General features: G+C 50.1%; 1 protein-coding gene across 7 annotated transcripts in view; it reads left to right on the top strand.

The window, feature by feature from the left end:
* The window catches only part of AP1B1 (adaptor related protein complex 1 subunit beta 1), an 84408-nt gene that overhangs the window by 50103 nt on the left and 18530 nt on the right, over positions 1-15775 (top strand). For 5 of the 7 annotated variants that reach the window (XM_058693199.1, XM_058693200.1, XM_058693201.1 and 2 more), the window contains 9 exons: positions 1481-1586; positions 4420-4555; positions 5335-5580; positions 7375-7565; positions 8372-8593; positions 11126-11246; positions 11711-11806; positions 12820-12935; positions 13284-13449. In XM_058693199.1, coding sequence (XP_058549182.1) covers positions 1481-1586; positions 4420-4555; positions 5335-5580; positions 7375-7565; positions 8372-8593; positions 11126-11246; positions 11711-11806; positions 12820-12935; positions 13284-13449 — 1400 coding nt within the window. The remainder of the gene's footprint in view (positions 1-1480; positions 1587-4419; positions 4556-5334; positions 5581-7374; positions 7566-8371; positions 8594-11125; positions 11247-11710; positions 11807-12819; positions 12936-13283; positions 13450-15775) is intronic. The other 2 variants (XM_058693195.1, XM_058693196.1) reach the window with 1 other exon arrangement.

Genomic DNA, 15775 nt, shown 5'->3' with positions numbered 1-15775 from the left:
AATTGACGGCCAGTTGTATTGAATCTGACCAAACGCTTTAAGCAAAGCAGGGGCAGCCCTGCAGCAGGAGCCAGGGTCAGAGTCCTCGTGGTCTGCTGGATCCGGCAGCAGGGAGACGTGGCCCCCTCAGTCTCTTGAGGAGAAGGGCCTGTGTTCCTTCAGTCCTGTAGAATCAAGAGTCTGAACTGCAAGGTTTGCAGATTCCTCCTGGTTCTGTTGAGCAATATCCTCAGTGTGGCCTTGCCCTGGGCTGTGCTGGGCACTGTTCTTCATTAACTTTGTTTGCTGTCTGTCGTCTTAAGTTCTTTCCTGAACACCAACATCATTCAGTCATGATAAAAACCTGCAAGTTTTTGTTTTTTTTTTCTCACCGTAAATCCTTCTAGATCTCTGCTTTTTTCCCACCTGGGACACTCCTACAAAAGAGGGATCTAAGCCAAAGGTCACATGGCAAGTTAATAATAAGAACAGTCTCCTTTCATGCAGGGCATTGAGTGCTGGCACTGAGATGAGCATTTTACTTCTGAGTGTTAAATGAGAGACTTCACTGTTCCAGTCAAAGTAGAGAGAGTACAGACAAGGAAGCCAGTTCAGAGAAGCAAAGGGATGTCCTTGGTTGGCCCAAGCATGTGGGCTTTGGAGCTGGCAGACCCGGTTTTGAATCTTGGCCCTATCTGCTACTAGCTGCATATTCTTGGGCAAGTTTCTGAACCTCTCACAGCCTCTAGGTGCTCATCTGCAAAATGGGAAATGCAGAGTTGTCATGAGGATGAAATGAGAAGTGGGGAAAAGTTAGTGTGGCACCTGACTTGAAGAGAGGCTCAGGAAATCCTGGCGGCTGCTGTTGTGAGGGCAGGAGGCCTGTCTCATTCCAAAGTCTGCCCTTATAACCGTCAGTGGGGTTATCTGGGCCCTGAACAACCCAATTTCCTCATTTGTTTTTTCCAGATCATCAAGTTCTTAAGAACAGTGTATTACGTGCTCGAGCCCTTGTGAGGCAGCTGAATTCCTATTTTCAGAGCTGAGCAACCACATGTGGCTCAGGAAGTGAAACCCTGAGTGCGCTGTTTTAACTGGAGGTTCAGGAAAACAGGAAAAGCCAAGTGTGGGAATCGAGCAAATCCTACGCTCTCCCTTCCAATTTTCAGTCCTCAGATTCCATCACACACTGCCTTGGGGGTTTGGGTGAGGGTGGCTGAGGAGCACTTTCCTCTGAACGTGTTGAACCATCTGACTGAGCAGGACCTGCCCTCACACTTTGTGTCAGAACCTTTGTAGCTTCCACAGCTGCCTCTGTTCAGTCTAGCACGACCTCCAAGCTTCCCTCTTGATGATTCCTCTCTCCTAAGAGTTGTCTTCTCTGCTGCCTGTGTCACTGAGACCAAGGACCTAAATAATCTCATTGTTTTGGGATTGGAGGATTGGGAGTGGCCCCCCGGCAGGGTGGGGTTGGATCACTCATGCGTCCCTCCTTTTTTAGGGGAGATCTTCGAGCTGAAGGCAGAGCTCAACAGTGACAAGAAGGAGAAGAAGAAGGAGGCGGTAAAGAAAGTGATTGCGTCCATGACCGTGGGCAAAGATGTCAGGTGTGCAGGCACAGGCCGGGCGGCAGCCGGAGGGGGGCTTCATAGCTTGGGTCTAATTCAGATCTCTCCTTGAGGGGATCTCTAGGGACCCGTGTCTCCCCTTGTTACAGCTCCCTTCCTGAACCTCCTTTCCAAACAGAAAGGCTTTGTTTACAGAGGGGTCCTGTGCTCAGATGCTGCTGGGGTCAGGCGGTAGTGGGGTAAGTGAAGTAGGCAAGGTCAAAAAGGCAACAGGCAATGAAGTGGCTGTGATGTGAACCCTGTCAGAAACTCCAGAGGATTGCTGCCAGCTGGGGAAAATGAAACCCAGTGTGGGCAGGTCTACTGGCTTTCTAAAAGGACAGGAAATCCGGATTTTTTCTTTTAAATCTCGCTGTTTTCGATCGCTAGATGATGTTAAACAAACACATACACACTGCGGATAAGCTCTGTCCCAGTAACATGCACCTGCAAGTGGGCAAGTGGGAATTGTTGAATTTGTCGCTGGTTTGCAGCCTCTACTTTGCATGTGGTTGCCAGAGCAGATCATATGTAGTATTGCTGCCTCTTCTTTGCTCCTGCGTTGTCCTTGCATGGAATGTCCCTTTCTTCATTTCCGTTTACCCGCTTGTTTTTCTAACTCTTAAAAACCTATTCAAGGTCTCCCTGTTGCCTTCCCTCGTCACTGCAGCCCACCGCCCTGAATGTGCAGCTCTTGCTCTGTGTTTTGTCACTAATTCTGTCCTTTTCTTACACGTACTTGTGTTTCCCTGCCCACCACGTCATAAAGGCCCCAAGGACAGGGACTGGATTTTGCAGCAACTTAATGCAGAGCACTTGATAGTACGCAGAACACCTTCAGATGCGTTTACCTAGCCGTTCCTTATAATTCCTGTATTGTAGGTAATGATGTATTCATGGCCAGGGAAACCACATAAAGAAGGGAGTGTGGTGACTTCCTGGCAGTCACGTGGTTAATGACAGAACTAGGACTCATGCCCAGCCCTTCTGAAATCCAAATCCAGGGCGATTCCACCCATACCCTCTCCTCTGTGCCCTCATAGTACCCAGCTCCACGCCTCAGAGGCCTGGAGCAGCACATCTGGGTCCCGTGTCAGGATTGCACTGGTCCAGACTTCTCCACGGATTGCCCTGTCCCGTGGCCTCCTCAGCAAGGGACCTCCTGACAGGCCGCAGAAGAAACAGTTCTGCAGGGAGACTTGCTGTAGAGAAAGTGGCAAAGGGATCAGGCATCTGCTGGAAAACTGGGCCTCCTTCCAAGTCAGATCCTTTCAGGACAAAGCCACTCTCCTTCAACTAGAACACCACTGTCACCTCCTCACAGAGGAAGCATCTTTGTTCTTCCATCTCAAGTAGACTTGTGCTCATGTGACATGCCTGTCAACTGTCCCTCTCCTCCACCCCCCTCTTGCTTCCTGGTTCTTCGCCTTCCGAGGTGATGCCTCAATTTCAGCACCAACTGGGCTATTTCCTATGGAGGCCCAGGAAGCTCACTTTGACCTCTTAAGTCTCTGTTACCACATTCTCGTGCATTAAGTAAGAAAACTTGAGAGGGGAGGCTATGATTCCAGAGACAGAAAATAGGCTTCTAATTAAGCATATTTCACATCTCTGGGGTGCTGGGTGGCTCAGTCGGTTAAATGTCCAACTCTTGACTTCGGCTCAGGTCATGACCTCACGGTTCTGTTTGTGAGTTGGAGCCCCGCATCTGCTGACAGCACAGAGCCTGGTTGGGATTCTGTCTCCCTCTCTCTCTGCCCCTCCCCTGCTTGCTCTCTCTCTCTCAAAATAAATAAGTTAAAAAAAACCTTTTTTTAGGGATGCCTGGGTGGCTCAGTTGGTTAGCATCCAACTTCAGGTCATGATCTCATGGTCCATGGGTTCGAGCCCTGCTGACAGCTCAGAGCCTGGAGCCTGCTTCGGATTCTCTCTCTCTCTTTCTCTCTCTCTCTCTCTCAAAAATAACATTAAAAAAAATTAAACATTTTTAAAAAGCATATTTTACATCTCAAAAGGCCTGTGGCTCTGGGACTGTGGGGTACCATGTTGGGAGGGGCTCCCCTCAGATTAATGGCAGTCACGAGCATGAGCTTTAGATCCAGACCTGGCTCCTCAGGCCAGCTGACATTTGTGAACCTCAGTATTGTCTTCTGTAAAATGAGGATAAGAGCCTGGCTTCTCGGGGCTGTTAAATGAGACCATGTATATAAAGCCCATTCATGCTGGCTGATTTTTAGTGGGCACCTGAGCTGGCGCTTGTGGTCAAAGCAGCATGGTCCATCCCTGCTTCTAGAACCAACATTCTAATATAAGGGGCCATGTTAAGTATCAGGGAAGGAAAACAGTTGTTTTCAAGTATTCAGTACTCTTGGATGGCAAGGACCAGACACCTAAAGTATATTGTCTTTCATTATCATAAGGGCCCTGTGTAATGGGGTTTTGTTTCACCTTTCCTGCAGGGCAGGTGAGGAAACTCAGACTTGGTAGGAGGCTGAAGGAATTTTCCCAACTTCATACAGCTAGCGTTAGAGCTGGGGTTGAGCCAAGTCTGATGGGCTACAGAGCTTGTATGTGAATGAACCCTGTGAAAAGAACAGAGGACTTTGCTTTTCAAATCAAGTTTTGGGTTCTGTTTCTACCAATACGTGTTCGTGGTAACAGAGCAGAGCTGATGTCCTCCCTTTTACTAGGAAGTCCTGCTATCTTTTTACTTCCCTCCTATCCACTGTTTCTGTGCCCTGTACCTCCCCTTACACACTCGCCATTAGCTGTTTGAAAAATCTTCTTCCTTTCTCCAGCCTTACCCCACACTCACACCATTTTGACTTTCCAGTGCCCTCTTCCCCGATGTGGTGAACTGCATGCAGACAGACAACCTAGAGCTGAAGAAGCTGGTATACCTGTATTTGATGAACTATGCCAAGAGTCAGCCCGACATGGCCATCATGGCTGTCAACACCTTTGTGAAGGTGAGTGGGAGCTTGGTGGGAGGAAGAGCAGAGGGCCTGGGTGCTCAGTGGTCCATCTCCCTTTTGTCTCTTGGGTTAGGACACTATGGCCCTGAGCAAAAACACTCAGGCTCTTTTCTAGTCCCTCCAACTCCTAGCCTGAGGGCTGCCTAGTCCTCCAGCAGAGGGCTCCCACTCTCTCAGAAAATCAGTTGCTACAGACCCTGCTAACTCATTCCGTGTGAGGTGACCTAAAGCCTGTTGACTTCCATGTCTCCCTGAGATGCACCGTTGCCCTATATCCTTTGCCAGGGCAGGATTCAGCAAGCATCTGAGAGCTGTGTTCCCCTTCTATACTTTGCCCTTTTCTGTGTCTTCCATCCTCCAGATTAAGGAGCAAACGAGAACTTGAAGTGTCAGTGCTGTGTACCTTTAGGACCTTCCTAGCTCCCCTCGCCCTGTCAGTGCTCAGATTCAGACACGTGAGGGGTTCTGTGGGGTATGGTGCCAGATGGATGTGGGTTTGAATCACGGCTCGCCCCTGTGACTGGGCGAGCTCCCAGTCTTCCTGGGAGTCTCAGCTGCTCCACCTGTAAAATGGGAACAGTATTGTGTGTCTGCTGTGAGAATCAGAGACAACATTGCACAGAGCCCCAGCACAGTATCTGACAAATGCTGGATGTCCCCACATGGCACTTACTTCTGGTGCTGTTGGCCACAGTTGGTGGGAGATGCCACAGCAGCACCTGATGTTGCTTAGTCTGCCCCTGCTCCCCTGGCCAATGGCTGATTCTCCTCAGGACTGTGAGGATCCCAATCCCTTAATCCGAGCCCTGGCCGTGCGGACCATGGGTTGTATCCGCGTTGACAAGATCACAGAGTACCTGTGTGAGCCACTCCGGAAGTGCCTGAAGGATGAGGACCCATACGTGCGCAAAACGGCAGCTGTGTGTGTAGCCAAGCTCCACGACATCAACGCCCAGCTGGTAGAGGACCAGGGCTTCCTGGACACCCTTAAAGACCTCATCTCTGACTCTAACCCCATGGTAAGCCGTTGCCATCCACCATGCCAGTTCCATTACCTACTGGGTTGCTTGGGAGCACCTTGGCTTGACCCTCCGCCAGGCGCTCCCTGGGTCCTGGAAGTCAGAGCCTTGCTGGGTAGGCTAATTATTCTCCTCCCTGCAGTGGTTTGGGAACCATCTTTGGAGTGAGCTAGACCTGAGTTGCCTTCTCTGTGGCCTTTCTAACATGAGCTATTGTGACCTTGGGCGGGCCGCCTAACCTTCCAGAGCCCTCTTTTTTTCGCCAGTAAGATGGATCTAATTCTCCGTGGCCGGCAGGAGTGCTGTGAGGCTTAACCTGTGAAGGTAATGTGCCTGGCACGGCCCGACACACAGTGGGCATGCAACCAAGACTAGTGCCCTCCTTCCCCTTCCAGTCACTGTCACTGTCACTGTCTTACCGACACCATCGGTGAGCTCTGAATGTGAAGTACTTTTCCTTTTCCCCACATCTTTGCAGGGTTGCAAAGTGTCACTCTTAAAGTAGCATAGCCTGGAGGACAGGGCACCAGGGTATGGCTGGGAAGGAGCTCCTCCTCACACATAGGATGGCAGCAGTTTGGAAGGCAGTTTGGCAGGCACTGTTTAAAGTGAAATGCACAGAGGTGCCTGGCTGGCTCAGTGGGAGGAGCGTATGACTTTTTTTTTTTTTTTAATGTTTATTTATTTTTGAGAGAGAGAGAGAGTGTGAGTGGGTGAGGGGCAGAGAGAGAAGGAGACACAGAATTTGAAGCAGACTCCAGGCTCTGAGCTGTCAGCACAGAGCCTAACACAGGTCTCAAACTCATAGACCGCAAGATCATGACCTGAGCTAAAGTTGGATGCTTAACCGACTGAGCCACCCAGGCGCCCCTAATGTTTATTTATTTTTGAAAGAGAGACAGAGACAGAGTGTGAGCAGGGGAGGGGCAGAAAGAGGGAGACACAGAATCTGAAGCAGGCTCCAGGCTCTGAGCTGTCAGCACAGAGCCCAACTCAGGGCTTGATCTCACAGACCACGAGATCATGACCTGAGATGAAGTCAGACGCTTAACCAACTGAGCCACCCAGGGGCCCCAGGGAGCAAGCGACTCTTGATCTCAGGGTTGTGAGTTTGAGCTCCATGTTGGGTGTAGAGATTACTTAAATAAACAAAACTTTAAAAAAAAGTGAAATGCATAAACCCCTCAGCTCAGCCATCCTGCTCTGACCTACAAAAATACTGATCACACGTGGGTGCTGAGTGGCCAGTATAGGATTGGCCAGTAGAGCACCGTTTGTACAGGGAAGAGTTCAAAACCCTGCAGAACACACATAAAAACAGCTACTCTGGTGGAAATGGGTTGAGAGCCCAGTGCTTCACCTGGCAACCTCCCTGGACTCCAGCCCCCCCATCTGTTACCAGCAGACCTAAGGGGCTCTGTGGAATCTTCTAGCTCCGAGAAGCACCCTCAACAGCCCCTGAATTGATTTGCCATAGGTGGTGGACAGGGGCCGTGTGTTAGGTGGCTAGGAATGTTTTCTGTTGCCAGGCATTTGGAGCCGGATCTTTCCTTTGTTTCTTTTGTTTTGCCTCTTTTTTTTTTTTTCACTGGTTGGGAGCACTTATGTTTGTTCTGGTTTACAGGGGAGTCAGTAGGGTGAGTGCTTGGAGGGGGTCTCAGTGCTGCAGACCCTGCCCATCGGGTCCTGTTCCTTTCAGGATATTCAACCTCTGACCGGCCAGCATGATTAGCCCCAATGCCCTGTGGCCCGAGCAGCGCCCCCAGCCTCTGCCCCTTCCACCCTCTCAACCAGGTGGTGGCAAACGCAGTGGCTGCCCTGTCAGAGATTGCCGAGTCTCACCCCAGCAGCAACCTGCTTGACCTGAACCCGCAGTCCATTAATAAGCTACTGACAGCCCTGAATGAGTGCACCGAGTGGGGCCAGATCTTCATCCTGGACTGCCTGGCCAACTATACGCCCAAAGATGACCGAGAGGCCCAGAGGTGAGCAGGCTGCCCCTTGCTTGCCAGCCCAGCGGGACCTGGTCCTTGCAGGGCTCCAACCATGAGCTGGGCCTCAGACCTCTACTGGGCCCTTTGCCAGGGCTTTGCCCCACAGACCATCCTCAGACACATCTCAAGGGAGGCCAGAGCCAGGCAGTCAGCTCCCTGCTCAGCATGGTATAGACAGAACAGAAGCCAGTGCCTGATCTGGTTGCTGACAGAGACCCCGGTCACCTTGGGCTGAGTAAAGGAGGTGGATAGTACTAGAGTCTTCATTCACTGGATTCTTTCTGGGTGGTTGGGGCTCTGCTGAGCGCTTCCTATGCATTAGATGATCCTTAACACACCTCTGTGGAAGCTGCCCCATCATTGTCCACATTTTACAGGTAAGGAAACACCGGCTTAGAAGGTGGAAGAAGTCATGCAGGTCACTCGCCTGGGTCACCCCTCACTTTTGGTCCTACCCGACATGATACCTTGCCCCTTTTGAATGCCCTTGTCGCGAGGGAAGGGAGGGACTTGACAGTTACCCAGTATTTATTAACTACCATGCACCGTGCTTGGTGCTTTATGTGGTTTATCTCAAGTAAGCCCTCAGCAACCCTGTGAAGTTGGCATCCTCACCTCCGTTTTCTAGATGAGGGAACTGAGACTCTGAGTGGTTTTAACCTGTTGGGGTCAGTTAGCAAGCACCAGAAGCAGGATCTCGATCTTCCTACAGAAAACATACTCCCTCAATAACTAAAAACAGGGTGTCTCCCTTGTCTGTCTCTCCTGTTTGTCCCTCTCCTTGGAATGGACCCCAGCATCTGTGAGCGGGTCACCCCCAGGCTCTCCCACGCCAACTCTGCTGTGGTGCTGTCTGCTGTGAAGGTGCTGATGAAGTTCATGGAGATGTTGTCCAAGGACCTGGACTACTATGGCACACTGCTCAAGAAGCTGGCCCCACCCCTGGTCACGCTGCTGTCGGCCGAGCCTGAGCTGCAGTACGTGGCCCTGCGCAACATCAACCTCATCGTACAGAAAAGGTACCTGGGCTGCCGCAAACGTGCAGCATGTACTCAGGGTCGGGGGGCATCTCCTGACGGGATCAGGACCAAAGGGAAGCTGACCTGTCACCGTGCAGGAAGTCTTAATAGCTTAACCCAGAGTCTTAGCCACAGGCAGCTTTGTTCCCCAAGGGATATTTAGAAATGTCTGGAGACATTTTTGGTTGTCACACTTTGGGAGGTACTACTGACACCTGGAGGCCCCAGGTGGATGGAGGCCAAGGATGCTGCTCAGTGTCGTGGAGTGCACAGGACAGCCTCCACCCCCAGAGAACTCTCCATCCCAAAATGTCAGTAGTGCTGAGGGTGAGAAACCCTGGCTTCACCTAATCAGGTAGCAGGTGAGGTAAAGAGCAGCACGGAGCTTCTTAACCATACACAAGGGATAGCTCCATAGTCCACAGGACTGAAACAGGGTGTAAGATTCTGTGTGGGGTGTGTGTGTGTGTGTGTGTGTGTGTGTGTGTGTGTGTGTGTGTGTTTTCCCTGGGGACAGAGTCTATAGTTTTAGTCAAATTCTCTGAGGTTGGAGGGCTCCAAAGTGGTGAAGTGCTATGGACTTTGCATCGGACTGGGGGCTGAGCAGGAGGGTGCGAAAGTCACTCAGAAGACCATTTCTGTTCACCCCATAGGAACGATCACAGCTGTAAGCCACTGCTTCTAAAGGAAAGTGCCTGATACCCAGGGTGGGTGGAGCTGAAAAACAACTAGTGCGGTCTAAGGGGCTCAGAACAGGAGGGGTTCTCTGGAACAATCCAGAGAACAGAGTGAGGCTGGTCTCTGGAGTTCTCCCAGCCTTTTTAGTCAAATGGCTCTCTCAGCAACTAATTCATGAGCGTCCGTGCGTTCCAGCGGCCCCCTTGCTGGAAGCAGAGCTATGTGGAGAACAAGGGCCTCTTGTAGGCATTCTTTCTTGGAAGATAGCATATCTCCCTGTCCTTGAAGCAACATTCTGGTTCTTAGGACACTCTTGGGGGCCTAGAGATAGCAGTGGAATCATGACAGTTGTGAAGGTTTGGGAGGTAAATTTGGGAACACTTTTTGAGTGCCTACACAGAGCCCTAAGACTGGGGATTCATTTGTAGTTGTGGTGTGGGATTTAGTGAGGTGTAGCGACCTGTACACCCCGGTCAGCATGAAGGGCTCCCTGTGCAATATTTAACGTGGCAAATCTCTTAAGAAGTTGACTGTGTTGCCCAGGCACCGCCTGGCCCAGTCCCAACATGGTTGGGCAGCTTTCGCCAAGTCCTGATTGCAGAAATCATGTCTTCCTGTCCCCCAGCTTAGGATCCTGTCTCCCCCGCTAGGCATGACAAAGCCTCCTTACTTTGCCAGCACCTCCCTGCAGTTGTACAGCAGCACTGAGTACTACCTGGGTAGGGTCCCTCCTTCCTGTCTGCTGTGTCTTCTCTCCTGCTTTTTTCTTCCTTCCTTCTCTTCTGGAAAGGGCATAAGAGTGGGGGGTAGTGACTCTCGCTTCTGCCCTTACTAGCACTAGGTGTGTGACCTGGTGCAAGCCCTTCCACCTTTCAGGTTTCCTCATCTAAGAAAAACGAGGTGCGTGGTACCAGTTGAGGGAGGGGCAGTGACACTGGTGACAGCTCCTGCATAGCAAGTGCCTTCTTGGAGGCAGGTGTAGATCATGCTGGATGCTTCCCATCTACCTCTCACCCTGTAGGTGTCTTTCGGGGTCCCCAGGACCGACCTCATGTTCAGAGATTCACTAGAAGGACTCAAGGGAGTCAACATATAGTTGTTTCCATGGCTCAGATTCAGTGTGGACATAGGAAGGATACACAGGTGGAGTCTGGAGGAATCCATATACAGGGAGGGCATCACACACAGCACACTCTTCCCCCAGCAACAAAAAATGCAGCATCATGTGTGTAATTTTTTCTGCCCAGGGATGCCTATTGGAGACTCAGCGCCCTAGGTTTTTACTGGGGCTGTTCACATACGCACCTAGCAAAATTTCAGACTCCCAGAGGGAAGGCAGATATTCAGCATAAATCGTATTATTTATACAAACAGTCTAGGCACAATTAGCCACCTTTATCATTTAAGAAACAGTGAGAACACTCCCGAAAAATGAGCTCCCAGATGCCAGGCCTTTCTAGGACTAGAGACTGAGGCCTGCAATGGTAACGCTTCCTGTATGGTGTCATTTTGATTTCATGAATGACAAAACAGAGGCCTGAGGTCACAAGCTGGGATTGGCACAAGGTCTGATTGCCACGCCCCTCTCCTGGTGCCTGCTACCTCTCAAATATGAACTGTCTCTTGCTCATATTCCCTCTTCCCTTCCTGGGATATGGTTGGTCATACAATGGCCAGTCAGAACCTTGCTCAGGATCAGTCAATGGATCCTTGCCCAGGAACCTGCAGCCACAACAGTTCAGATGTCAGGGTCTGCCTCACACCCCAGAAATGCCCCAGTAAACATGTAAGGGGTTTTCTCATAGGGCTTATGCCCTGCTTTCTGCTCTTCGGGCAATCCTGTCTTGCCACCAGGCCTGAGATCCTGAAGCACGAAATGAAGGTCTTCTTTGTGAAGTACAATGACCCCATCTACGTGAAGCTGGAGAAGCTGGACATCATGATCCGTCTGGCCTCCCAGGCCAACATCGCCCAGGTTAGCAGAGGGCTGCAGCCAGGGACGTGAGCTTTGGTATTGGACAGCAGCCCCACCACCAAGCTGTGGTCTCGAGGCAGGCTGCCTTGTCTCGCCGTTAACAGTTCATCTCATGAAGAGTGCTTAGCGCAGGGCTCCAGAGGCAAGCACTCAGCAACTCTTAACCGACATTTTTATGATTAAGGCATTTGTTCTCCCTATTACTTATCTATCCATAGAAAAGTGGTAGTTAGGTGGCCATGTTAGCTAGATCAGCCTAAACAAGGGTTGTCCAGTCCTGCCAATTAGTTCTTCCCTGCTTTCCTCTTGGGCCACCTGACAGCTCTCTCCTTCCCTTGACCCTTCTACCTCAAGCAGGACGCAGAGTCTCATCCTTCTGGGGGTCTGCATACACTTTGTCCAGGGGTGTTGGTTGCCCTGCCAGATCCCCCCTCCCAACCCCACCTTCTCTGTTTCGGCCACAGGTTCTGGCAGAGCTGAAAGAATATGCAACAGAGGTGGATGTGGACTTTGTACGGAAGGCTGTGCGAGCCATCGGCCGCTGTGCGATCAAGGTGGAGGTGAGGCTCTGGGACTCTGTCCTCTGGTCGGGGAGAGGGAGGAGAAGGAAGCTGAAACCAGGAAACCAGTCTGATTGTAGCAGAATCTGTCAGCTGCTCATGGTCCAGGAAGGCCTGAGGGTCAACTGGAGGCCCCAAGGCACACATTGTGCAGATCTGATTAGGCTCCTCTCTCTGTAATCGCCTTTAGGCCTTCAGGTTGTTGCAGATGAAACAAACCCATCTGTAACCATGGGTTCTGCAGCATTAGCTAAGGTGGTGGGACAGCCCCAGCCACTGGTGGCCCTGGTAGACTTAGCTTTCACTCCATGGAGTTTTGGGGCAGGGGCTCTGCCTGCTGTACGTTTTAGCAATAATCATGATTTGACTGTGCAGACGTCCTTTTCTCCAAGCTCCCAAGGGCTGTCCAGACCCCTGTGTCCTGGTGTTTCATCCCTCCCATTCTCTGCCTATGGCATTGTTCCTTGACCAATGAGGTGACTCTCCTTAAATTAGTCCACCGGGAACTGGGAGATCCTGGGACAGCTGGTCACCTCAGCCCAGCCCCTTGAGGCATTTTCCTGTTGGTGCTTATGGGGAGAATCTGAGAGTCTCTCCCACAAGGGCACTAGTGCAGTATGTTGGCATAAGGGGTGGGGGTAGGGTTCAAGTAGAGACTTTCTGGTTTTGATCATAGGAACCCATTTTGGGAAACAAGTAGAAGAGAGGTGGTATCAGGCTAGAGCATAGTCACTCTGCCCTCAAGGCTTCGCCTGAAGGCACTGCAAATATCCTCCCCACTCAGGAGCTCACTGACCTTCTCAGTCTAATTGTATCTCTCTGTGTCCCTGCCATCCTCGGGCTGTCATTTTGTACTCATTCTCCCACTTGTTATCTGGGGAGCGTGTTCTCCTGTTTTCCCACTGTGGCAAGGAAGGGGGCAAGGCATGACTGAGCCCTTGGCCAAGGCATGGTCATCAGAGGTTCTGTTGGAAGTGGGTGCAAGGGACTTGCCCACATTCCTCTTCCCGCAGCAATCTGCAGAGCGCTGTGTAAGCACACTGCTGGATCTCATCCAGACCAAGGTCAACTACGTTGTCCAGGAAGCCATCGTGGTCATCAAGGACATCTTCCGCAAATACCCCAACAAGTATGTGCCCACCCCTCCCAGTGTGAGAGTGATGTGGCTTCTGCTGGGGACAGGGGTGGTGGGGAGGAAAAGCAAGAAGGAGCCTCTCCCCTCTTCCTTATTGCTCTGCCATAAATGGCATTCTCGAAAGAAACCCATTGTTTTTTTCTTACTTCTGAGCTGCTTCTCCTCTGCTCCCCACACCAAAATAAGCACTAGAATGTAACAGATAAACTCAAATCCCATTACTCGCGACTCTCTCAGAGTCTTGCGGCATAGCTTCCTGTCTCTCTTGGCCCCTGCTGGGCCTCCCCTGGGTTGCCCGGGCTCCTTCATTGCTCATATGCCGGCTGTGTGCCCATCTTTTAGGTACGAGAGTGTGATCGCCACGCTATGTGAGAACCTGGACTCTCTGGATGAGCCTGAGGCCCGGGCTGCCATGATTTGGATTGTAGGCGAGTACGCTGAGCGAATTGACAATGCCGATGAACTGCTAGAGAGCTTCCTTGAGGGCTTCCATGATGAGAGCACCCAGGTGAGCTGTCCAGTGGGGTGACTTGGGGCAGGATGTGGGTCATGACTGGTGGCTTGGCACCACTACAGTCTATCCTGCCCCGAAACTGTCCCCTCAGCCAGGAGGCCTCAGGGCCCTGCCCTTCATAATACAGCATTGACAGGGTGGACAGGTAAGTGATGTAGCGCTGACAGGTGTGGCCCCTTTTCCTCTCACACTGCACTACCTAAGGGGATATTGTGAGGACGGTGTGTGATGGTTTGCGCTGAAGGCAGGCAGAAGTTTCTGGGTTAATTTCATATTTATCTTTGGATAGGTAATACTTTGACTTGATTCAAAATTGAGAAAATAAGAACAGATATATAGTGATTAAGTCTTCCTACCACTTTCCTGACAACCCAGTTCTTTTTTTTAATCATTTTTTTTAAAGTTTATTTATTTATTATGGAAAGAGTGAGAGAGCACAAGCTGGGGAGAGGCAGAGAGAGACAGAGACACAGAATCCAAAGCAGGCTCCAGGCTCTGAGCTGTTGGCACACAGCCTGACGTGGGGCTGGAACCCACAGACCGAGATCATGACCTGAGCCAAAGTCAGACACTTAACTGAGCCACCCAGGCACCCCAACGACCCAGTTCTCCTCACAGAAGTCATTGGTGTCATTTATTGGTTTCTTGAGGATACTTCCAGAGATCGTATAGGAATACACACCTCTACGTACAAGTAAACATATACAGACGTAGTTGGTTCTTACTGTTCATGGTACTTACATTCTATAAAGTCACTGCAAACACTGAATTAACGAGTGCTGAACCCATTGTTTCTAAGAGAAGTATAGAGCTGAGTTCCTACAAGCCTCTGATTACAACAGTTTCGTCAGTCAATAAAGTAATATTGTTTTTTGTGTTTCTGTTTAGGGACATTTTAATATGTATTATTGATTCATTCACATTGAACTTATGACCACCATACTATAACTCACACCTGCATGAAGCTTAAGTAACATATATATTTTCTCCATAAGGCACATCACAGCCTCCTTGCACTTGGGAACACTAGACAGCAGCACTTCAGCATTACACTTGGGGACCATTTTGGGGTTTTTTTGTTTTTTGTTTTTTTTATTTTTATTTTTAACATTTATTTATTTTTGAGACAGAGAGAGACAGAGCATGAACGGGGAAGGGGCAGAGAGAGAGGGAGACACAGAATCGGAAGCAGGCTCCAGGCTCTGAGCCATCAGCCCAGAGCCCAATGCAGGGCTCAAACTCACGGACCGCGAGATTGTGACCTGAGCCAAAGTCGGATGCTCAACCGACTGAGCCACCCAGGCGCCCCTTGGAGAGCATTTTGAAACAGTGAAAGCACCAACAAAAAAACAAAATGTGAAAGATAGGGTACTAAATAGATGTGAAAAGGCCACTTATTTATGGTAGGAGAGCTGAAACAACAAGGCAGAGCATCACCTTCTTGGACCTCAGCTGCGAGTGTGTACACCTCAGGCAACTTGAACTTTTCACTGCCTTGCACTTTGCTGTGCAAGATCGCGAAAGCCCCCAGACATTGATTTTGGGGTTACAAGTACATTTTAGAAAATAGGCAAATTCGAAATATGGATTCTGTGTATAAATACTAAGGCTCAACCATGTATATGTTGCCTCTCATTTATTTTTAGACACTATCATGGGGTGCCTGACCAGCTCTATTGGTAAAACATGCGACTCTTGATCTTGGAGTTGTGAGTTCGAGCCCAATGTTGGGTGTAGAAATTACTTAAAAATAAACACTACTGGGGACGCCTGGGTGGCTCAGTCAGCTAAGTATCTGACTTGGTTTTGGCTCAGGTCATGATCTCACAGTTTGTGGGTTCGAGCCCCACATCGGGCCCTGCTTGAGATTCTCTCTCTTTCTTTCTCTGCTCTTCCCACGTGCTCTTTCCCTCTCTCTCTCTTTCTCAAAATAAATATATAATCTTTCAAAATAAATAAATAAGGGACACCTATGTGGATCAGTTGGTTAAGCATCCGACTTCAGCTCAGGTCATGATCTCACTGTTTGTGAGTTTGAGCCCTGGGTCAGGCTCTATGCTGACAGCTCAGGGCCTGGAGCCTGCTTTGGATTCTGTGTCTCCCTCTCTCTCTGCCCCTCCCCCACTCGTGCTCTGTCTCTCTCTGTCTCTCAAAAAAATAAAATAAAACATTAAAAATAATCAAAGTAAATAAATAAATGCTACTGATAGCACACTATACCCTGTCAAATTGTATAACACCTTGACTTTTTCCCTTAAAAATACATCTGAAGGCCCTGCTGTTACTAATGTATGGGACTCTGCAGCTGCATAGTGCCATG

This window comes from Neofelis nebulosa, chromosome 11 (assembly GCF_028018385.1).
Source record: "Neofelis nebulosa isolate mNeoNeb1 chromosome 11, mNeoNeb1.pri, whole genome shotgun sequence".
Classification (NCBI taxonomy): domain Eukaryota; kingdom Metazoa; phylum Chordata; class Mammalia; order Carnivora; family Felidae; genus Neofelis; species Neofelis nebulosa.
The sequence above is the reverse complement of the archived record's forward strand: the minus strand, read 5'-3'. Positions and strand labels throughout refer to the sequence as shown.